The sequence below is a fragment of the Callorhinchus milii genome, unplaced genomic scaffold (genome assembly GCF_018977255.1).
Source record: "Callorhinchus milii isolate IMCB2004 unplaced genomic scaffold, IMCB_Cmil_1.0 Scaffold1, whole genome shotgun sequence".
Classification (NCBI taxonomy): domain Eukaryota; kingdom Metazoa; phylum Chordata; class Chondrichthyes; order Chimaeriformes; family Callorhinchidae; genus Callorhinchus; species Callorhinchus milii.
The window spans coordinates 78758365-78783657 of NW_024704742.1; the positions used below are offsets into that span (position 1 = coordinate 78758365).

The following is a 25293-nucleotide window of genomic DNA, read 5'->3' on the forward strand; positions in this document are numbered from 1 at the left end:
GTCGATCCTCTCTGGGACAGGCAGCCAGTGCAGTCTGGCAAGGACTGGGGTGATCGGGGAGCGGAGTTTGGTGGGTGTGAGAATGCGGGTGGCAGAGTTTGGTGCGGGTGAGAATGCGGGCGGCAGAGTTTGGTGGGTGTGAGAATGCGGGCGGCAGAGTTTGGTGCGGGTGAGAATGCGGACGGCAGAGTTTGGTGGGTGTGAGAATGCGGGCGGCAGAGTTTGGTGCGGGGGAGAATGCGGGCGGCAGAGTTTGGTGGGTGTGAGAATGCGGGCGGCAGAGTTTGGTGCGGGGGAGAATGCGGGCGGCAGAGTTTGGTGGGTGTGAGAATGCGGCGGCAGAGTTTGGTGCGGGGGAGAATGCGGACGGCAGAGTTTGGTGCGGGGGAGAATGCGGACGGCAGAGTTTGGTGCGGGGGAGAATGCGGGCGGCAGAGTTTGGTGCGGGTGAGAATGCGGGCGGCAGAGTTTGGTGCGGGGGAGAATGCGGGCGGCAGAGTTTGGTGCGGGGGAGAATGCGGGCGGCAGAGTTTGGTGCGGGGGAGAATGCGGGCGGCAGAGTTTGGTGCGGGTGAGAATGCGGGCGGCAGAGTTTGGTGGGTGTGAGAATGCGGGCGGCAGAGTTTGGTGCGGGTGAGAATGCGGGCGGCAGAGTTTGGTGCGGGTGAGAATGCGGCGGCAGAGTTTGGTGCGGGGGAGAATGCGGGCGGCAGAGTTTGGTGCGGGGGAGAATGCGGGCGGCAGAGTTTGGTGGGTGTGAGAATGCGGGCGGCAGAGTTTGGTGCGGGGGAGAATGCGGGCGGCAGAGTTTGGTGGGTGTGAGAATGCGGGCGGCAGAGTTTGGTGCGGGTGAGAATGCGGGCGGCAGAGTTTGGTGCGGGGGAGAATGCGGGCGGCAGAGTTTGGTGCGGGTGAGAATGCGGGCGGCAGAGTTTGGTGCGGGGAGAATGCGGGCGGCAGAGTTTGGTGCGGGGGAGAATGCGGGCGGCAGAGTTTGGTGCGGGTGAGAATGCGGGCGGCAGAGTTTGGTGCGGGGGAGAATGCGGGCGGCAGAGTTTGGTGCGGGGGAGAATGCGGGCGGCAGAGTTTGGTGCGGGGGAGAATGCGGGCGGCAGAGTTTGGTGCGGGGGAGAATGCGGGCGCAGAGTTTGGTGCGGGGGAGAATGCGGGCGGCAGAGTTTGGTGGGTGTGAGAATGCGGGCGGCAGAGTTTGGTGCGGGGGAGAATGCGGGCGGCAGAGTTTGGTGCGGGGGAGAATGCGGGCGGCAGAGTTTGGTGCGGGGGAGAATGCGGGCGGCAGAGTTTGGTGCGGGGGAGAATGCGGGCGGCAGAGTTTGGTGCGGGGGAGAATGCGGGCGGCAGAGTAGTGAATGCTCTGTATGTTGTGGATGGTGGTGGAGGGGAGACCGGGGGAGGAGGGTGTGGGAGTAGTCCAGACAACAGGTGACAGAGGTACGGACCAGGGATTCAGCGGCTTTTGGGGAGAGGTATTGTCGGAAACTGTGTAAGGAAAGGTCTGTGGGGGGGGATAACACTTTTGGGGGTTTAAAATATTTTTTATATTTAAAAATATGTTTTTAAACCGCGGGCGGCGCCCAAAGGCATTTCAAACCCACGACAACAACAACAACAACAACGACAATACCGACCCGCCCACCACCAGACCTGGTCACGTGGGGGAGGGGCGGTGCTCGGCGCCTTCTGGGAGTTGTAGTTCAGCGCCGCGGGAACGCGATGACGACAAAGGGAGGCACGACTGCAGATCCCAGAGGGCGCCGCGAGGCGCGCTCCCGGGCCCCAGAGAGCGGAGTCTGACTTGGCCTCGGGGGGGGGGGGGGGGCGCTTGAATGACCTCCAGCCACAGGCGGCGCTGCACAGGGCGGGCGGCGGTGCAAGTGCGCAGGCGCGGAGAGCCCAGCGCTCGGAGCCCGGAAATGACAGGGAAAGTGCGCGAGAGAGGACAATAGAGAGAGAGAGAGACACACAACCACAGCAGAGCTGAGGTGAGTGAGAGCATCAAACACAACAACAACAACATACACTACACTGCACACAGAGCCCAGTGAGTGATAATACACTACACTGCACACAGAGCCCAGTGAGAGATAATAATACACTACACTGTACACAGAGCCCAGTGAGTGATAATACACTGCACTGTACACAGAGCCCAGTGAGAGATAATACACTACACTGCACACAGAGCCCAGTGAGTGATAATACACTACACTGCACACAGAGCCCAGTGAGTGATAATACACTACACTGTACACAGAGCCCAGTGAGTGATAATACACTACACTGCACACAGAGCCCAGTGAGTGATAATACACTACACTGTACACAGAGCCCAGTGAGTGATAATACACTACACTGCACACAGAGCCCAGTGAGTGATAATAATACACTACACTGCACACAGAGCCCAGTGAGAGATAATACACTACACTGTACACAGAGCCCAGTGAGTGATAATAATACACTACACTGTACACAGAGCCCAGTGAGTGATAATACACTACACTGTACACAGAGCCCAGTGAGTGATAATACACTACACTGTACACAGAGCCCAGTGAGAGATAATACACTACACTGCACACAGAGCCCAGTGAGTGATAATACACTACACTGTACACAGAGCCCAGTGAGAGATAATAATACACTACACTGTACACAGAGCCCAGTGAGTGATAATACACTACACTGTACACAGAGCCCAGTGAGAGATAATAATATACTACACTGTACACAGAGCCCAGTGAGTGATAATAATACACTACACTGTACACAGAGCCCAGTGAGTGATAATAATACACTACACTGTACACAGAGCCCAGTGAGTGATAATACACTACACTGCACACAGAGCCCAGTGAGTGATAATAATACACTACACTGTACACAGAGCCCAGTGAGAGATAATACACTACACTGCACACAGAGCCCAGTGAGTGATAATACACTACACTGTACACAGAGCCCAGTGAGTGATAATACACTACACTGCACACAGAGCCCAGTGAGAGATAATACACTACACTGCACACAGAGCCCAGTGAGTGATAATACACTACACTGTACACAGAGCCCAGTGAGAGATAATAATACACTACACTGTACACAGAGCCCAGTGAGTGATAATAATACACTACACTGTACACAGAGCCCAGTGAGTGATAATACACTACACTGCACACAGAGCCCAGTGAGTGATAATACACTACACTGTACACAGAGCCCAGTGAGAGATAATAATACACTACACTGTACACAGAGCCCAGTGAGTGATAATAATACACTACACACAGAGCCCAGTGAGAGATAATAATACAATACACTGTACACAGAGCCCAGTGAGAGATAATACACTACACTGTACACAGAGCCCAGTGAGAGATAATACAATACACTGTACACAGAGCCCAGTGAGTGATAATACACTACACTGCACACAGAGCCCAGTGAGAGATAACAATACAATACACTGTACACAGAGCCCAGTGAGAGATAATACACTACACTGTACACAGAGCCCAGTGAGAGATAATACACTACACTGTACACAGAGCCCAGTGAGTGATAATACACTACACTGTACACAGAGCCCAGTGAGTGATAATAATACACTACACTGTACACAGAGCCCAGTGAGAGATAATACACTACACTGTACACAGAGCCCAGTGAGAGATAATACACTACACTGTACACAGAGCCCAGTGAGTGATAATACACTACACTGTACACAGAGCCCAGTGAGTGATAATAATACACTACACTGTACACAGAGCCCAGTGAGTGATAATAATACACTACACTGTACACAGAGCCCAGTGAGAGATAATACACTACACTGTACACAGAGCCCAGTGAGTGATAATACACTACACTGCACACAGAGCCCAGTGAGTGATAATACACTACACTGTACACAGAGCCCAGTGAGTGATAATACACTACACTGCACACAGAGCCCAGTGAGTGATAATACACTACACTGTACACAGAGCCCAGTGAGTGATAATAATACACTACACTGCACACAGAGCCCAGTGAGAGATAATAATACACTACACTGTACACAGAGCCCAGTGAGTGATAATAATACACTACACTGTACACAGAGCCCAGGGAGTGATAATACACTACACTGTACACAGAGCCCAGTGAGTGATAATAATACACTACACTGTACACAGAGCCCAGTGAGAGATAATAATACACTACACTGTACACAGAGCCCAGTGAGTGATAATAATACACTACACTGTACACAGAGCCCAGTGAGAGATAATAATACACTACACTGTACACAGAGCCCAGTGAGTGATAATACACTACACTGTACACAGAGCCCAGTGAGTGATAATAATACACTACACTGTACACACAGGCCAGTGAGTGATAATACACTACACTGCACACAGAGCCCAGTGAGAGATAATAATACACTACACTGTACACAGAGCCCAGTGAGTGATAATAATACACTACACTGTACACAGAGCCCAGTGAGAGATAATACACTACACTGTACACAGAGCCCAGTGAGTGATAATACACTACACTGTACACAGAGCCCAGTGAGTGATAATACACTACACTGCACACAGAGCCCAGTGAGAGATAATAATACAATACACTGTACACAGAGCCCAGTGAGAGATAATACACTACACTGTACACAGAGCCCAGTGAGAGATAATACAATACACTGTACACAGAGCCCAGTGAGTGATAATACACTACACTGCACACAGAGCCCAGTGAGAGATAATACACTACACTGTACACAGAGCCCAGTGAGTGATAATACACTACACTGCACACAGAGCCCAGTGAGAGATAATACACTACACTGTACACAGAGCCCAGTGAGAGATAATAATACTACACTGTACACAGAGCCCAGTGAGTGATTAATACACTACACTGTACACAGAGCCCAGTGAGAGATAATACACTACACTGTACACAGAGCCCAGTGAGTGATAATACACTACACTGTACACAGAGCCCAGTGAGTGATAATAATACACTACACTGTACACAGAGCCCAGTGAGTGATAATAATACACTACACTGCACACAGAGCCCAGTGAGTGATAATACACTACACTGTACACAGAGCCCAGTGAGAGATAATACACTACACTGTACACAGAGCCCAGTGAGAGATAATACACTACACTGTACACAGAGCCCAGTGAGTGATAATAATACACTACACTGTACACAGAGCCCAGTGAGTGATAATACACTACACTGTACACAGAGCCCAGTGAGTGATAATAATACACTACACTGTACACACAGGCCAGTGAGTGAGAAAATCTGATACACAATAATAATATAATATAATGCAGAGAGAGAGGCCAGTGAGTGAGAGATACTATAATAATAATATAAGAAGAATTATAACAATATAATAATATACTGTATACACTGTTCTGTGTGACAGATAATAATCTATATTTTTATGGTGAGCCGGGTGTCTGACACATGCAGAAACCCATCACCATGCTTGAGTGGATTCAAACCAAGCTGAGAATTGCACGCCTCCCGCCTACACATGGAAATCCCACACATAGATCGTTGGAATGAAATGCACACTCTCTTCTTGCTCGGCTAATTCCGTAAAGTACTTGGTGCAGGTTGCAAGAGACGAGGTTTGGGGACCGCAGTGTGTGCGTTGTGGTAACTGTTGAAGTCTAACCAGCTGGAACCACATCACTTGCCATTGATATCACTGTCGGGCAAGTTTTCCCGCTGCTTGTCCAGCTGGGACCACCCTCGTCGCCAGGACTTTGGCTTGCAGGGTTAGTAGAATATGAGTGGGATGTTTCTCTGCCCTTCCGAGTTCTGACGATGAGCCAGGCTGGCTGTGCGGTCTTCAGCAGTGGATATTGCAGACCCGCCTGGCTCAAGAACCGCATTACAGCAACAACAACCAAATTACATTTGTAAAGTGCCTTTCATGTCAGGACCGTCACACAGGGCTGGCACGATTGTAGTTCAGCTCCAAGGAGACCCTGTTTGCCTTGCTTTCTCCTTCACCCAGGAGGATAGTGACTGGTTTGTCTTGACATATGACAATCCGACATCGGGTTTAAGCTCCCACGAGGTGGATGGTATGTATCAAGAACTCTCTGTCCCTGTGAGCTTCCCGGTGGGCAAAACATCTCAGCTACCACCTTCCTTTCCTCCTTCAAGGCCGGTCTCAAGACCTTTCTCTTTGACCGTGCCTTCAGCTCCCCTCTCGACTCTCTACCCCCTCCTCGCTCCCTCCCTTCCCTCCCCTCACCCTGACCATATCCCCCCTGCTCGGGTCCTGACCCAACTGTACAGCGCCTTGGGACGTCCTCCCGACGTGAAAGGCGCTCTATAAATGAAATCTTGTTGTTGTTGTTCCTGTTCGCAACTCAGGCACATGTTTCTTCCCATTGAGCGATGGAGTTGGGGAGTTTGAGCAGCAGCTGCTTGTCTCTCTATAGGCCGATCGAGGTGTATTCTGGGGGCTGGATGTACGAATGTGAATACATTGTACTGTGTGATAGAGAGAATATACTGTACTGTTTGTTAGCAAGAGTATATAGTGTACTGTGTGATATAGAGAATATATACTCTACTGTGTGACAAAAAGTATATACTGTATTTTTTGGGGGTCAGCTGGGTATCTGACACATGAGGAGACCCATTACTATGCTTTAAAGTATCCAAACCAAGCTGAGATATCCATGCATCCCATGGAAATCCCAGCGATAGATTTTTGGAATATACTGTATTGTGTGACAGAGAGAGAACATACTATACAGAGTGACAAAGAATATATACTGTACTGTGTGCAGAGAGAGTATATCTACCGAGAGTATATCTAGAGAATGTACTCTACCGCCCGCATACCTACCCGGACCGAATCCGTACCCACATCTCACCAGTTCTGGTCGGGCTCCACTGGCTCCCCATCACTGAACGGATCGACTTCAAGATCCTCACACTCGTGTTCAAATCCCTTCACTCTCTGGCACCTCCCTACCTCTCCGACCTCCTCACTCCCCAATCCACCACCCGGCGCCTCCGCTCGCCTGGCGCCGGCCTCCTGCTCGTCCCTCGCATTCTTCACCCCACCATCGGATGTCGCGCTTTCAACTACTACGCCCCGAAACTCTGAAACACTCTCCCTCAATCCCTCCAACTTGCCCCCTCCCCTTTTTCAAGTCCCACCTGAAAACTTTTCTCTTCGACCGTGCTTGTGGCCATGTTCCCCCGCGCCACCGGCTCAGAGTCAGGCTCCTCTACTGTTAAGTGCTCTGAACTCTCCCCTGCATGGAGGGTGCTATATAAGTGCAAGTTGTTGTTGTACTGTGTAACAGAGAGTATGCACTACTCTGTGAGAGGGAGAGAATATGCTGTACTGTGTGATAGAGACTATATACTATACTGTGTGATAGAGAGAGTATACACTGTGCTGTGGGATATAGAGAGTATACACTGTGCTGTGAGATACAGAGAGTATATACTGTACTATGTGATAGAGAGAGTGTACACTGTGCTGTGTGACAGAGAAAGTATATACTATATACTCTGGAGTCCCGTAGTAGGACCTGGGTTTGATTCACAGACAGGGCGAAACCTGAGGCAAGTTTCTTTACTCCAAATGCCTCTGTTTACCAGCAGTAAGTAAGAACCCGGTCGTTAGTCGATTGGTACATCGCTTTCGTGTGGGGTAATGGTTTCTGCCAGTGTGGTTAGCAAGCGGTCTCTGGCCTTCTCAGATATTCCTTAACACCGGGTTCCCCAATCCACCACCCGGCACCTCCGCTCAACTGACACTGGCCTCCTGCTCATCCCTCGCACCCCCCGCCCCATCGTCAGAGGTGGTGCTTTCAGCCACTATGTCCTAAAACTCTGGAAAGCTCTCACTCAATCCCTCCGCCTTGCTCCCTCTCTCCCCGCTTTCAAGTCCCGCCTGAAAACTTTCCTCTTCGGCCGTGCTTACGGCCACCTCCTGCCTCCCCCCGACTCGGAGTCAGACTCCGCCACTGTTAAGCGATCTGAGACGCTACCCTGCAAGCAGGGCGCTATATAAGTGCAAGTTGTTGTTGTAGGGAGAGGCTGGTGAGTATGACAGAAAATAAAAAAAATTATGCACACATACTATTGTGATACAATGCACTGTCATGTATGAGAGAGTGTAAGCGTGTGTTCTGTGTGCGATACAGTTAAGAGTGTGAATAATAGAGGAGAGAGGCAGTGAGTGAGAGAGAGAGAGTATGATAGAATATTATAGAATATATTATAATAACAAGAGGTCTTTCAACAGTCAGAATGGTGTTTTGGAGGGATGGAATTAAATGGGCCAAAGAGCCCGGATCCAAACGATTTTGTGATTGCTGCTGGAAAGTGTGCAGCTTGAAAGGGTGACACAAGTCAAGGTTTGGTTCGGTGCTCCTTTTCTCGCTTTCTTTATGGAATTCTCTCCCCCAGAAGGGCTGTGGATGCTCAGTCCTTGAACATATTCAAGACTGAGATTGATAGGTTTCTAAAGGTTAGAGGGATTAAGGGATATGGGGATAAGGCGGGCAGATGGAGTTAGGTTAGAAGATCAGCCATGATCGTATTGAATGGCGGGGCAGGCTCGAGGGGCTGAATGGCCTACTCCTGCTCCTAATTCCTGTGTTCCTATATGTACATAAGCACAATTGAACAGCTGCTGTCATTCACTATCTACGTTCACACATGAGCGCTTTTCTAGAGTACGTCTGACTCTTGTTGAACTTTACTGCAGCATGAGCCACCTCTTTCAGGAAGAGAAGAAAATGAGGAAGGGAGAAGCTCCTTACACTGTAATTGCAGTGAATGATGTACAGTAGATCCAAAGTTACAAATTGTTTACCAGAATTTACCGTAGCCTGAGAAACCCAGGGGAATTTTTAAACCTGTGTTATATTGTACTGTTATACTGTAGTATGCAATTCCCAACTAATTCTTGAACTTGTTTTTAGAATTCTAGATGTTGCTGTAAAATAAAAACAACGAACATTACTGGATCTTCTTAAATTTGCTGTGTGGTCAGGTGATGGACTGCGCACCAGATTCTGGGTATGTACTCATAATAGTAATAATCTTTGCATCAAAGTGCTTCATAGAACATATTGTAAAGTGGATTTACTGTGTATTTTGTATGCAAAAAACGGCAGCCGATTGCGCATATCAGCGTCCCACAAACAGCCGTGGATTGAGCCACCATGTTTGTTTAGGGATTATTATCCCCTGAAAGTGATCCGCTAATCGACTAACAACTGGGTTCCTACTTACTGCTTAGTAAACAGAGGCATGCAGAGTAAGGAAACTTACTTGTGGTTTTGTCCTGCCCAGGAATCAAATCCAGGTCGTCTTGCTTGCTAGCGCGCTAACCATTACGTTATGGGTCTCCACAGATGTAGAATATAAATCAGGGGATTGCAAGTATTGTCATTGCGTGTGCATTCTTGGAAGATTCAAATCATTGTGTTTTGTGAATTCTTTTGACATTGTCTCATGTATTTTTTTCTGTGAAGTCAAACAATCTCATTAGCCTACTTAGCAACAGTTGTACATCATATCTTTGCTATTTAGCCATTTTGTTTTTTATATATATATCAGGCCCATGATGCATAAAATATAGAAAAATGTGAAGTGAGTCTCTTTGGGAGCAAAAATGAAGACCACAATAAAAACCTTAACCGTAAGGGGCAGAGGTGCAAACGGATCTAGTGATTCTGATTTACAGAGCTCTTAATATTAGCAGCACAGGTGGACAAGACAATAGACAATGCAAATTGAGTTCTTGGCATTATATCCAATGGAATTGAGTAGAAACTTAAAAGGAAGTAATGTTAAATTTATATAAAAACTTGGTTAGATCATTTTTGGGGAACTAGTCAACATATTACTAGTAGGATATTGCAGCATTGCAGAGAGTGCAGTGTAGATTTACAAGGATGTTACAAGGAACCAGAAGATAACAGCAATAAAAAAAATTAGACAGGTTGGAGCTTTTCTTTCCAGAGTTGAGGCAATTCAGAGGGGATCTGATGGAGGTGTTTAAAATTATGGATTTGAAAAGGTGGATGTTAATAAGCTGCTTCCAGTTATTGGTGACAATTCTCCAGGGAGGGAGAGGTAAGCAAAGTCTCCTTGGTGCTGAATTGGCTCCTGGGTTACATGCTTGGCAACAGAATGTCAGAATTGAGTCTACCTTCTGTGGAGGTCTTGGTAGCCCAGTTCCTGAGCCAGGAGGTTTGCAGTAGACCCTGCTATTGGCATTTTGTTACATTTCTTTTTGCCATAGTTCAATACTTTGGCTGAATAGATTCAATGAAAAACTTCACAGCTATAATTTCAGATTTATATGAGTTTAAATGGCATTTATCAAATGGGCCCTTTTAGGTGTGATGTGAAGCTCCCTTATAATAATAATACTTGCATTTGATATAGTGCCTTATCGCATCTTCGAGACGTCTCAAAGCGCTTCACAGAATCATCTGTAAAGTGAATTGACTGTATATTTTGTGGATGAAACGTACTGTGAAACCTGATTTTGAAATTATTTGATTGCGTCTATTGCATCGTATTACCTTCTAGATCTTCAACCACCCAAGGATCACCACATTTAGGGAAACAAGAAGGAAGCGAGTCAGCTGAAGTCCAAGATACTTACAATGGATCACAGAAAAATGAAAAACATGTCGAAAAAANCGAGGTAACATTAGCTTAAGATTTGGATCCGTGGGTGACTGTTTTCCTGCTGTTCGGGTTGGAGCTTAGCACAAACCCTGCTTCTTTCATTTGGTTTGTGATGCTGAGACTCAGCTGTGTACAATCTGTGATCTCCGGTATATGGCTCTGTCCTGGCTAGGAGTTGCACAGCAGAGGTCCGTGGATTACACTCCCTGTGGTTTTTCCCGCTTTCCTTGTGGGGGAGGCATCTGGATTTCACTTGGCACTGTGCCTCAGTGACTCAGATTGGGAACCAACATCCCACTACTCCCAAGGCACAGCATGTTGGTGCTCTGTGCTGTCCCAGGATACTGCCAGAAACTCCTCATGTAGAGAGGTGGGTTATTTTTCTGGGGCATATGGGATGAAACATTTTCAAATTCAATATATGAGGATAATTAGTCCAGCATTCCATGTCTTTCAATGCCAGGGAAGGATTTTCTATCCAATAATTTGTCAGTTGTGACAAATGCCTTTCATAAACCATACCTGGGTGGACTTGGATTGCTCAGTGATTTTTTTCAGTTAGTAACTGAGCCATTCGATCTCTTGAGTTAACTGATTTAAGCCAAGATGAAACTAATGCTCCTTCAATTGGCCTCAGGGGTTATGGGTTCAGCAAGTGAAATTCAGCTACAGGTATCCCTCCTCATTGTTATTCAGCAGTCCCTGTTCAAGGTAGGCACAGGATTGCACTCTGCTGCATTTCTATTTCCCCATAAACCCACGGTCAAGTAATGTACTGCCAGTCCCTGTGGAGGATCACACATAAATGCAATTGAGGAGGTACTTGAGTACATTGGAACTGCTCCTAGAAATTTAATCAAACATCTTTGGCAGAGGAGCGGGGAAGGAGAAGGTTTGTGAATGTAAAACAAAACATGCTGCTTGCAGTGATTGTCTTCGATCACTTTAAATGAATTGCTTCCTTTTTAATAGAGTCCAATGTTTTTGTACTCTGTGTGACGTTTCTTATGGATATGTTGTGATTACCAGGCGGTTGGCTTATTTTTGTCTTTGGAGTCCTGTAGCTCAGTGGTTAGAGCACTCGCTTTGCAAGCGAGAGACCTGAGTTCAATTCCAGGCAGAGGGCGAAACCTTGGGCAACTTTCCTTACTCCACACAGAGCCTAATAATAATCCCTCCAAAACCAATAACAATAATAAATTGGTCATTTTCAATCTACGACTGTTTGTGGGACATTGCTGTGCGCAATTGGCTGCCGCGTTCACCCACAAATATACAGTCAATTCACTTTACAGTGTGTTCTGTGAAGCGCTTTGGGACGTCCTCCCGACGTGAAAAGCACTATATCGAATGCAAGGATTAACATAATTAATTAATGTAATGTAAACCACAGGATTGAATTATGAACAAATTAAAATGTCATCTAAAACCTAAACTAGAATTGTAGACCTGAAATCACTCCCAGTTATATCTGACCATGTGAGATGAGCATTGGTTTTGGGTCAGACTTTCTGAGGAGCTGCAATGGCTGAATTTGTGCTATCCACACCAGTTTATTAATTGATGGTAATACTAATACAACAACAACCACAAAATTACATTTATAGAGTGCCTTTCACGTCGGGAGGACGTTCCAAAGCGCTGAACAGTCAGATGTTGGGGTCCGAACATGGGGGAGGGGTGGTGTAGGGGTGAGGGAAGGCAGAGAGGTGGGAGGGAGACCAAAGGGATGATCGAAGAGGAGGGTCTTGAGACCGGCCTTGAAGGATGCAAGGGAGGAAGTGAGGCGAAGGGACCGTGGGATGGAGTTCCAGAGTGTGGGGCAGAGAGGCCACCAATGGTAGGCCGGGTCGGGCGGGAGACATGGAGCAGGCCGGAGCCTGATGAACGGAGGGAGTGGGCAGTTTGGTAGGGAGTCAGCAAGTCAGAGAGATAGGAGGGAGCAAGGCCATGGATGGCCTTAAAGGTGAGGACTTGGATCTTGAATTCTAAATCGTTACACTTGTTCTGGAGCCTTTCGCTTTGGGAGGATGTCACAGGATGCACTGTAAAGTGCAGAGACTGCATGTTTTGTGGATTAATGCAGCAGCCAATTTGATACAGCAATATCCTACAAACAACTATGAAGTGTGTGACCAATCTTATTTGGATCAAAACACCAGGAGAAACTTGAGTAGTGGCATGGGATCTTTAACATCCACCTCAAAAGGAAAATCGAACCTTGGTTTATCATCTCATCTGAAGGCCAGTACCTGCAACAGTATAGCAAACCCCCAGCACCACATTGGAGTGTCACCTTAGACTACATGAGTTCCAAGTCCCAACATGGGGCTTAAAACCATGACTTTCTGACTCACACACAAAATGATCACCGCTGACGTACTGAATGATCACTGCTGATTTCTAAAAAATACTGAGCTTGTGTGATCAGTGAGATAGATACTGCAGTAGGCACCGTGTTTGCAATGAAGAGGGATTTGATCAAATCCAATACCAACTTAAATTTATATAGCGCTCCTCACTACTTGAAACCTATTCTAATACCCACAATAATTCCCCAACTTTGTAAGCAGTGGAGTTTTTGTGTCATATAACTGTAAATTATATTGTATTGCTAACTGTTCTTAGAGGAAGCATTTCATACCAATTAATCCAAATATGCCCTTTCATTTTAATCTGCAGCGTGGGACCAAGAAGAGAGGTTGGCCAAAAGGAAAAAAACGCAAAAAGAATATACCCAATGGCCCGAAAGCCCCACTGACTGGATACATGCGATTCTTAAATGAACGGCGTGAACAATTACGAGCACAACATCCACATTTATCTTCTCCCGAAATCACTAAGATGCTGGGAAGTGAATGGAGCAAGCTCCCACCTGAAGAAAAGCAGGTTTGTGTCTTTAATGTAACTGGGAAAGTGCATTGTGCTGCCCAGCAGAAGTGTTTAAAGTTGATTCAGGTCTGTTGTTTGTATTACTGGCTGTATGTCTCCCTCTCATTTTCTGTGAAGCGCTTTGAGAAGTCTAGAAGAGTGATAAAACGTTATATCAAATGCAAGGATTATTATAAGTGCTTTATTCCACTTGTCCCTTTCCATCTCATTTTTATTCTTCCTATTGAGGAGAGATGAATTTGTTTACGTTTCTTGCACCATTTTGCTTTAATTCGCTGTGTGACTGATCTAGAATGTAAATTTGGTTTGAGCAGATTTATTTTTCTAATCTGTATTGCTGTTTTTGCTTCTGCCTCTGGTCTCTGAAGCTGAGCATTGTGCTTTTAGCTGCTCTTAGATTTAAAACAAGAAGTCAACAATTTGTGTTGCTTGCAGTCTTTGACCTCCACATATTTGTGATTTTTTTTTAACTTTTCAATTTGTCTACCTTTGAAGTGTTATCTTGATGAAGCTGAGAGGGAAAAGCAGCAGTACGTAAAGGAGCTCCAGGCATATCGGGGAACTGAAGCTTACAAAATGAGCACAAAAGTAGCCCAGGAAAAGAAGATGAGGAAAGGTAGCCCTGCTTTTGATCATTAATTCCGTGTTCGAAGCAGAAGTGTTTGACTAATTTAAGCACTGGATTACTAGTAGCAAATTAAAAAAAACTTACTGATATATATCTTTTCATTGTACATCAGATTGCAAAGAAAAAAACCTAAGGTACAGTAAGATACTAGTAGAACTTTTAAGGATTAATGATTTTCTGCAATAGTGTTTTTCTAAATTAACTTTCATTCTGTGCCTTTTACTTTTTAGAAACTACTTATTCAATGTCAAATGGTGTACATGCTGAGGTAAGAAGTTTTGGGATATATTAGGTAATACTGTAATAGAAGATTTGTCTTGTTTTCTCCAGTTGCTTTTACATATACTCTTTACACGGTTTACCTAATAGGAACTTGATTGTTGGTTGAGTGACATATTGCTTTCCGTGAGTAATAATACCTTCAAAAATAAAACAATTTAGTCATTCAATCCACAACTGTTTGTGGGACACTGTTGTGTGGAATTAGCTGCCGCGGTTCACTCATAAAATATCCAGTCAATTCACTTTACAGTATATTCTGTGAACACTTTGAGACGTCTCAATAACGTGATAAGGTGATATATTAAATGCAAGGATTATTATTATATTACAGTAGCATCTAATTTGTCAGTGTGATTCAAGCACAGTTTCAACAGAGCATCCTAGAGCCTAGTTAAATGCGTTACTCTTTCTGTAGTGGCAAGATATGTCGAAATTAATCTTCTTAGTCAGGCAGACGTAAACCACCGTCCGTTCAGTAAACCCAGCAGTAATTGGTAGTGCACTGCAGAGAACTGACTCCAGGTGGCTCTATAACCTAAGTTAATGTCATCTTTTTTTGGGGAAGAAAGGGTCCAAACAAAGAGATGTGCAAGCTAGTTTATGGATTTGTAACCGTTTCTAGTCTAAGCGAATCCTTAGAGAGGCTGTAGGACACTGACCATAAGTAAACTGATCGGCAGTGGCAACAGGCCTTTGTGATGCCTGGAAGAACTGGAGGCTCTGCACAACCGATGGGGGGCATGGCTCCGGCTCCTTAGAGGAAACAGCATAGAAAGGCCTTAAAGGTGTTATAGGCCTCAGTCAAGGTGAGTCTGACTCAGTCAAACACATGCAGCAGAAGGAGCCAGATCTGGACGTTGATGTACAAAGGATTTCTAAAAGAACCCAGGTCCTACATTTTCAGGCGAGAAGCCAGCTTTCAGTGCTTAAAGTGAGTCTGTGATCCTTTATTGAATAATAATTTATTGTATTCACGACCATCCTTTCATACTCAATCCTTCCATTCATTCCAGTGCACGTTCCCATATATGCACAAAATGTCGATGTGCAGGTAGAGTCTCAACAGCAAGTTATTCAAATCTAGGAAAAATAGAATTGCAATGTAATTAGATTTAGAAGTAAAATACCTAATTTTCTATCAAGAACCAGCTCAGATCTGTTTATATGTATTTGCCCAGTGTGAGGGAGAAAGAATTTTGCCAGAATCCTTTAACAAATAATGTACGTCAATATTTTGATAATCACAACAGCAATTGTTTCCCAAAATTCAAGAAGCTTGCAATTTGTAATCAAAGCAAACTGTGAATGAAAACATATATGGAATATATATTTCTTTAATTCTGATTAAAACTTTTCATTTATTAATAATAAAAAGTTGCCTTCCTTCTTACTCAGTTAATTTACGCTCTCTGGAATTAGATGTGTCCCTCCAGTGCGCATTCCATTCTAGACACAGGGAAATTTCATGTGTAGGTGGCAAATGTGTGGAATTCTTGTCTGTTTTCGGTACTCTTAAGCATGGTGATGGGTTTCTGTTTTTTGTCATAAATTGGGTTGACCACATAAAGAAAATTCTTGCAGGGTTGATTTATCTATTTTACTCCCACAGAATAAAAGTGACGAGAAACAAGGAAAGATGTCCATGTTTGATATTCCTATATTTACAGAGGAATTTCTCAATCATAACAAAGGTAAAGAATGTTTGCTTTTCAACTAAATATTTGACCTACTACAAATGTGCCGCAACACTCAAATAATAATAATAGTCATTACATTTTATTTTAGTGCCTTTCATGTTGCAAGAAGGTCTCAAGCTGCTTCACAGAAATATCCTGTAAAGTGTAGTGACTGTATTTTATGGGGAAACCTGGCAGCCAATTTTTCACACAGTCCCACAAACAGCCATGGAGTGAATGGCCAATTTTATTTGGGGGATTGTTGGCCAGGACACTGTGAGAAAATCACTTCTCTTTTCAAATAGTATTATGGAATCTTTAATGTCCACCTGAACAGCCAGATCCGGCCTCGGTAAAACATCTCATCCAAAGGACCAACATCCAAATGCAACACACCTCCAGCACTGCAACAGAGTGTCAGTCAGAGGGCCCAAAATTTCTGGGTTGAAGGCCCCCCATAACATTAGGCATTGTGACTGAGGACCCCACACAATAAATCCATGGAAATTTAGTACCTTTAATTCCAACATTTTAAAAGAATTAAAGAAAATAAGTAAGAAATAATGCTTTGCAATGTTAAACAAACTCTGGGGTCTGCATTCCTAACAAGTAAGACTTACCTCACTTCGCGCCTCTCACGCCATCCGTCATTGGCACCGCCTGATCCGATTGGAACATACAATATGGGACCTGTTTGATTAATTCTTAATTTATGAGGAAGACCTTACAGAAGGGGAGATTTGGGCATAGAGCAGAGCCGTCTTATAACAAGCTTTTTTATATTGAAAAGTTGAAAACCCATTGCTAGATGCAATTGAGAAGATGTGATCAAAACAATACTTTCAATGAGGCAAACGGAATAGAACGAGAAGGCACAGGTTTAAGAGCTGAGATGCTACCCTGCATGGAAGGTGCTATATAAGTGCAAGTTGTTGTTGTTCAGGGATAAAAAGGGCAGTTTCAGGAAGTATTTTTTTTTACACAGATAGTAGTTAATAACTAGAACAGGTTACCAGGAAGGGTGGTAGAGACCAGGACCCTGGACTCGTTGAAGAAATGGCTTGATGCTGCGTTGAAGGATGAGGTCAGGGAAGCTGAAAATCTTCTTCATCCGAACATCCCTTGATCTGTATTGAACTGTATTGTCAAGGCCATGTGCATATCCTATCCAGTCTCATCAGAGCTTGGACAAAAACAGTAAACATATAATGTCCAAGTATTTCCTGTAGTCCCAAGTATTTCCAAATGGAGTCCTGTAGCTCAATGGTTAGAGCACTTGCATCGCAAGCGAGAGACCTGGGTTCAATTCCCAGCAGGACGAATCTTGGACAAGTTTCCTTACTCCACACTTCTTTTTACCTAGCAGTAAGTAGGAAGCTGGTTGTTAGTCAATTGGCGGATCGCTTTTCCAGTGTTAATAATTCCTTCAAAAAAAAATAATAGTTGGTCACTTCAATCCATCATTATTTGTTGGATACTGGTGTACGCAATTGGCTGCCGCATTTCACCCCAAAAAATATACAGTCAATTCACTTGACAGTATATTCTGTGAAGTGCTTTGAGATGTCTTGATGTGATAAGGCGCTCTATCAAATGCAAGGATTATTATTTCAATTTAATGGTTCTAAACTAACTGGAACTGGAGTAGGCTATTTAGCCAGCCTTATTACTGGAACAAAAAAAATATTCTATCCCTAATACATGCAATAAAATAAATTTCCTGTGCATATGTCCTCTTTGATGAATTTAACGTGAAATAAGCTGTATAAATGTAAATTTGTTGTCAACATAGAAGATGTTGTTGACTTTAGAATGAGATGATAAAATATTTTGTTTTGCAGCTCAAGAAGCAGAGCTGAGAAAGTTACGAAAAGCTAACATTGAGTATGAAGAGCAGAATGCGGTCCTACAGAAGCACATTGACAACATGAAAAGTGCCAAGGAAAAGCTGGAGGAAGAGTTGTCGGAAGAGCAAAACCAAAATTCAGCTATCCAGAAGCATCTCGAGAGTTTACGGCAGATGCTAACATCTAGCTTGGCTAATGTCTCTCTTCCAGGTCAGAAATAAAGATGTACAGTTTGTAAAACTGCCCTCCCAATGAACACGGACTGCATGTAACTTAGAAAATATCAACAAGCTGGGATTCATTGGTCTCATTAATTATATAGACCTTGAGCAGAAATCTTGATTGGCTTAGTCGGCAGCATTTGTTTGGCCCTCGTGCAGACAATTGTGGGTTCAAGCGGTTTATCGGGTCTTGAGTTCACAGCCTTGGCTGACACTCCAGAGTCCTGCTGTGGGTAATGCAGCATTGATGGAAATGTCATTGTTTGGATGCCAGGTTCTGTCTGAATGTTTCTTAAGGTGGATATTAAAGATCTCATATCACTGTTCAAAATGAAAAGAGAGTTTCTCCTGGTGGTCTGGCCAACAAGACTCCAGATAGGTTTGTAGTATAATAATAATAATCCTTGCATTTGATATAGTGCTTTATCAGGTCTTTGAGTTGTTTCAAAGCGCTTCACAGAATATACTTTAAAGTGAATTAACTGTATATTTTGTGGATGAAAATGTTGACAGTTTCCATCATAACTCTTTGATGGGACATTACAAAAAATGACTGGTGCATTTATCTTTAAAAACGCAATAGCTCTTTATGTCCTGTGGTGTTTTTTCTGAACGCTTTTCAACTCCACACTCTTTATGGCCACTTTCTACAAATACTAAATTTGACTAGTTTTCAATCCCACTGATTTTTTTTTTTTCGTAACAACAGTTTTTGATATGATGATCTAACATGTTGATGTGAAAAAATTACAAAAAGATAGCAAAGAAATTCTGGAAAATGCTTGGAACAAGTCATAAGGAATGAATTTATAAATCTCGGGTGGAAGTGCCACGTATAACATCTTCTGCAAATGTTTCACAAACCATAGTTTAATACTAGTGTGCTTTACTGCAGCCCATACAATCTACCCAAAGAAAAACACAATAAAATTTGTCAGGTGGTGGGTCCTGGACTCAGAACTCATGTTCTGACACTGTAACATAGTTCTGGGGGTGTGCTGCATTGCTGGAGGTGCTGTACTTTGAATAAGATGTTAAACTGACCCAATCTGTTGAAGTGGATGATAAAGATCCCATGTTACTATTCATAAAGAGGAGAGTTTTCTCCGCTCCTTCCCAACAATCTCTCAAAAAAATTGCTCATTTGCTTCATGACTGTTTGCAGTACATTGTTGTGCGCAAATTGGGTGCATTTGAGACATCCTCCTGATGTGAAAGGTGCTATATTCAATGTAAAGACTGTTATTATACAAACATCATCTCACCTTTTATCTTTTCTAAATCTCTCAGGTAGTGGAGAAAACGCAACGTTAGACACAGTTGACTCCTATTTGACCAAACTGCACAGTATTGTGGTGGATGACGCGCGGCAGAATGACAAACTTGTGAAAAAGATACAGGAGATATTAAGCAAGCTGGAGAACAGGTAAATACATGCGATATGTAAATGTAATAATAATAATCCTTGCATTTGATATAGCGCTTTTCACGTCTTCTAGATGTCTCAAAGCGATTCACAGAATATAATAATAATAATCCTTGCATTTGATATAGCGCTTTTCACGTCGGGAGGACGTCCCAAAGCGCTTCACAGAACACACTGTAAAGTGAATTGACTGTATATTTGTGGGCGAAACGCAGCAGCCAATTGTGCACAGCTGTGTCCCACAAACAGCTGTGGATTGAAAATTTGACCAATTTATTATTGTTTTGTTTTTTGGAGGGATTATTATTAGGCGCGCAAAGTAAGGAAACCTTGCCCAAGGTTTTTATAGTTTAATTAAACTAATTTTGTGAGAGACAGACATAGGAAAATTAGCCCTTATAAGCAGAGCCAACAGAAAATTGCACAAATATTTGCCAAAAATTGCAAGGAAATTTGATTTGACAGTTTACAACAACAATAACATTACGTTTATAGAGCACATTTCATGCTGGCAAGATGTTCCAAAGCCCTGAACAGTCAGGTGTTGGGGCCTGAGCATGGGGGAGGGGTGGTGTAGGGGTGAGGGAAAGCAGAGAGGTGGGAGGGAGACCAAAGGCATGATTGAAGAGAAGGGTCTTGAGACCGGCCTTGAAGGAAGGAAGGGAGGAAGCGAGGCAAAGGAACCATGGGATGGTGTTCCAGTGTGTGGGGCAGAGAGGCTGAAAGCCCGACCGCCGATGGTAGGGTGGGTCGGGCGGGGGACATGGAGCAGACCGGAGCCCGCTGAACGGAGGAAGCAGGCAGTTCTAATTTAGTCTTAACTGAGGGGCTCTAGGAGATCACCACTCCTGATTCCCAGGGTCAGCCACCGCACACACTCACAGAGAGAAAGAGAGAGAGAGAGACACACACACTCACAGACAGAGACAGAGAGAGAGAGACTCATATACTCACAGACACAGAGAGGCACACAGACACAGAAATGTACAGGTGTTCACAGACACACACAGAGACATACTGACAGACATTTACAGATACTGAGAGACACACACACACATTCACAGACCCACAGAGTCACAGAGACACACACTCAGACACACAGAGAGACACACAACACACACACAGACCCATACATACAGAGAGACATACACAGACATTCACAGACACACTGAGTCACAGAGACACACACTCACAACCACACAGACACACGTACAGAGGAGAGATACACATTCAGAGGAGAGAGACACACAGACAATCTCAACAGCGGGGCATTGGGGTGAGCGAAGCCCATTTCCCGCCGCACCACTCATGCAAGCCCGGAGCTGCTCTGCCCACAGTTGCGCCATCGAGTAAACAGCCAGCAACAGCCGCAGAGGGCTGGGCCGAGCTCACTGGGTTTACAGGTCTGTAGCAGACGGGGGTGTTTGTAGTGGATTTTGCTGAAAAATTGTGGCTGTACTTTTAGCCCAGTTTCTAAGCATATTCTGATGGAACTATTTAGAGAATCACCAACACAACCCATTAATATAAGGTATCATATGTTGTATAATAGTAAGATCCTAGGCACTGGGAGAATAATGTGTGAAATAGAATGATTATTGTGACTTTGTTTCATAGGACAGGGAGCCTGGCCAACAGGACATTAAATGTTGAGGAGAAAAAGTGGAGAAATGGGATCAAATGGTCAAACTTGAGGAATGAGCTTGACAGGCTGTTCCGAAGACAAATAGTGTGCATGATGCCAAAGACATCATTGGGACTGCCTATTTAAGAGTCACTGAACCAGATCTATAAAAAGATAGTTGAGAAAATGAGGCTGTGTTCAGTATGCTGTGGAAGTACCGCTTAGGCTGCTTGCGAATCTCAGATGGCATAATCTATTTTCTGACATTTGAAAGAATGAGGAGTGATCTATAGGAAGCTATAGCTAATAAAATAAAATGAAAGGAACTTGATTAAAAATCTTGTGCAATGATAGAGGTCCATTGCATTAACTTGTTGGAGTATGAATTTATTGTATATGGGTTCATGTCAGCGATTTCTACATTTTAAAGATGAAGGTGATGGAGCCCAGATAGTTTATAGAGATGATTCCCAATTCAGATATCCGCAGATATCTGTGTTTTTTGTTGGATATCGCAGCTTGAGAAGGCTGTTGGTTTAAGCTCTATATTAGTACTTGAGCTCACAGTCCAGGCTAATGCTCCAGTGCCACACCGATTCAGTGCTGTATTGTTAGATAACTATCCTTCAGATGACATCTTAAATCGAGGTCCCAATTCAAGTTGATATTAAAAGGTCCCATGGCGCTATTTAAAAAGAAAAGGGAGTTTCTCCTGGTGTCCTCACCAAGCATCCCCCAAATAAATTTGGTCATTCTCCCAGTAGTTTGTTATGTGTGAAATGGATTCCATGAATCCCTGTTTACGTACCTTTTTTTTGTTCCTTATGTAGATCATATTTACAATCATTGTGAGTGTTCATGAACTTAGTAACGTTTTTCTGTTTCAGTGACAGGCCTTAAAACACCATAATCTTCAGCAAATCAGATGATGCACAGATTCCCAAGGAGGCTGAAGAGTGGATTAGTTACAAATGCTTAGTTCCTCTTTTTTAAACTCATACAAGGCATTGCTGCAACTCCCTGAAAAAAAATGCAGTTAGTCTTTTGGATCCAGGGACATGGCAAACAGAATTAAAGGTCTGCTTCTCATTCAAGATTAAAGCAAAGGGATTTGGATGAAGTTGAAGATTACACTATACAATACTTTGAAACAGAAAGCTGCAATGTGTCTAAAATTAAATGCTAGTTTGTTCAAAATTTAGTGACGAGTGCTAAACTAAGCTGTTAGTACTTTCATCATTTTTTCTTGTCAACGATGGTTTCATGCAGGCTGTGAATTCTGAGTTGATTCAGTAGTTTTTATTAACCTTTGTATATCTTTGTGTGAATTCATTCTATAGATGTAGATTTTTTTGTAAAGTAAGTTGTATATGACCATGACATGCTTGAGTTACATTGGTGTACAAACTTCAAAAGTAGTGAGAGCCAGGTTTTAATGCAGCTATTACACTTAAACAAATAAAATCAATGCTACAATTTGTTGTTTAGACAGGGTTAAGGGGATATCATTTTCAAATGGATGTTATGTTATTGATCACAGGTAACAAAAAAAATCTGATGGCTGTCAATTCTGTTATTTACAGCAAATTAGTACAAAAGTGTTTTTTTTTACAACTTAGATAAATTCTGTTCAAGTGAAATCCATCTTTTTTTTATAAATGATTTACCAATCCTCAAATTTCAATTCTGAGAAAATTAATTCCTTGTTAATACATTTTTTCGTTGGGGAAAATAGTTATCAAATTCTCCTGTGCAGAGGGTGACATTTGTGTGTCTATGTGTGCGCACATACATACGTCTATTTAGTAGTTGCTCTATACTGTGTACAGGGTAACTCCTAAGTAGAAGTATTTTACAATACAATTTACCTTTTATCTAGTCCTTTGATGTCAGGTGGACGTCTCAAAAGTGCTTCACGCTGCTGATCGGGCACCTGAGCTGGGGGTGGGGGCCAAACTGTTGCAGAAAGAAAAGGTGCAGTCAAAAGAGAGTCGTCTTGAGAAGGCTTTGAATGAGGAGAGAGCAAGTAGGGACTTTGAGATGGAGTTCCAGGGAGCGGGTGCAGAAGGCTGAAAGGTGAATCGTTGGTGGTGGGACAGATAGGGTGGGGGAGAGGTTTTCCGAACCAATGTACATCAAGAGATTGAGATAACTTGCTTCAAGTTGGAATGGTTTATCAATATTGTCAAAGCAACCTTCATCAGAAATGTATACAAGCAGAGATACCGTACTTATATTTTGAAATATCTATAACACAGATGGCTGATAAGTGACACATAAATTTCTATGTTTCTAGAAGTGTGATATCAACTTGCTGTTTGAGTTGCAGCTTTTACAAGTGTTGGACTTTTCATACATTCACACCTGCATAGAAGACTTATGACTACTTCAGATTGCCATTGGTCTTCCTTAGTTAAACAAAAACTGTTTGATTAATGAACTAAGAATGTATTTGTATTAATGAACATATGACTACTATGTATCCTGTGGCTTGTGTTTTATGCCGTTTTACCACATGATTCAAATTGCAGTTATGTACTTTTAGAGCACTGGATTTTACCACTTACCTTGCAATGGATCGGAAAGCTATTACACAATTGATTTGGTTGTGAGCAAAAAGGGAGATGAAAGATTAATTGGTTCGCGTATTCATCAGTGGCTTGGGATTGTGGTGTAGCCATTTGTATGTGCGCAAATAGTTGTTTGATTTCATTTCTACAACAGATTTTGAAGAACTTTATTTGTCAAAAAAGTTTATGTTTGCTGTGCAGCAAGCTACTGATATCAGCGGAGTTTGCAAAGATCGGCAGATGAGAAGCAAAGGTTGATATTTCAGCTGAGGAAAGGAAGGTCACTGAACGTTGACCTGCTGTCTCGTACCTCATAAGGCCAAAGTGGCGAGATATCAAAACAATAGGGACAGGTGACCCTAGAATGCTTTTTGACCTCAATGCAGCGAGTAAGCATACCCCTGGGCACAGATCACTTGTAACTTGATATATGGCCAGAGGAGACCAAGGAGAATTGAAGTGAAGCTACAATGATTTCATGAGCTAATACAACACTACACAGATGTTCTTACATATTGCACAGCATTGCAATGAACGACAGTAAAAATCTTACATAAGTCGTATCAGGTGGAACCGTACATTTAATATGACATGCAAAGTATGAGTTATATCAGTTGTATCATACATGACTTGTGTAAAGTTATGTATAAGTTGGATTTTATAAGACTTACACATAACAAATACACAGTATTGAACTGGCTGGTGACACTTAAGGCAAAGTTTCAATATGGAAATTTTCAGAACCATCATTTCCCGGGATAACCATTTTCATCTTGTTTTATTATCTGTAAATGGTTTATTTGAATGTTCCTGTTGCCTTCCCTGATTTTATTCTGCTTTTCTTGCAGTGGGAGATGGTACAAATATGTGAATTATTTTAAGAGTTGAAGGGGGTTGTTAAGAGTCAACTTAATTGTCTTAGTTATAAAGGGAGATGTGTGTAGTCTCATACCTTACACAGCTGTCAGTTCGAGGAAACCTGAAAGCAGACAAGTGAGTACAGCACTGCTTTTGTAGCCATGATGCTGTGCTCCAGTCATGGCGTGAATAATAATAATAATTGCATTGATTTAGCGCCTTATCACGTTGTTGAGAAGTCTCAAATTACTGTAAAGTGGATTGACTAATTTGTGGGAGAAACACGGCAGCTAGTTGCGCACAGCAGTGTCCCACAAACAGTCATAATAATAATAATAATCCTTGCATTTGATATAGCGCTTTTCACGTCGGGAGGACGTCCCAAAGCGCTTCACAGAACACACTAAAGTGAATTGACTATTTGTGGGTGAACGCGGCAGCCAATTGCGCACAGCAATGTCCCACAAACAGTCGTAGATTGAAAATGAGCAATTTTATTTTTGTTTTTGGAGGGATTATTATCAGGCGTGTGGAGTAA

General features: G+C 43.3%; 1 protein-coding gene across 1 annotated transcript; it reads left to right on the top strand.

Moving 5' to 3' along the window:
* The first annotated feature begins 1878 nt into the window (after positions 1-1878).
* Positions 1879-24978, top strand: LOC103177709 (SWI/SNF-related matrix-associated actin-dependent regulator of chromatin subfamily E member 1-related). Its single transcript, XM_007892017.2, has 10 exons — positions 1879-2003; positions 9009-9105; positions 10630-10747; positions 13414-13620; positions 14119-14239; positions 14482-14519; positions 16143-16224; positions 18051-18266; positions 19568-19703; positions 22215-24978. The coding sequence occupies exons 2-10, from the start codon at positions 9083-9085 to the stop codon at positions 22225-22227; spliced, it is 954 nt and encodes a 317-aa protein (XP_007890208.2). The 5' UTR covers positions 1879-2003; positions 9009-9082; the 3' UTR covers positions 22228-24978.
* Positions 24979-25293: the final 315 nt, after the last annotated feature.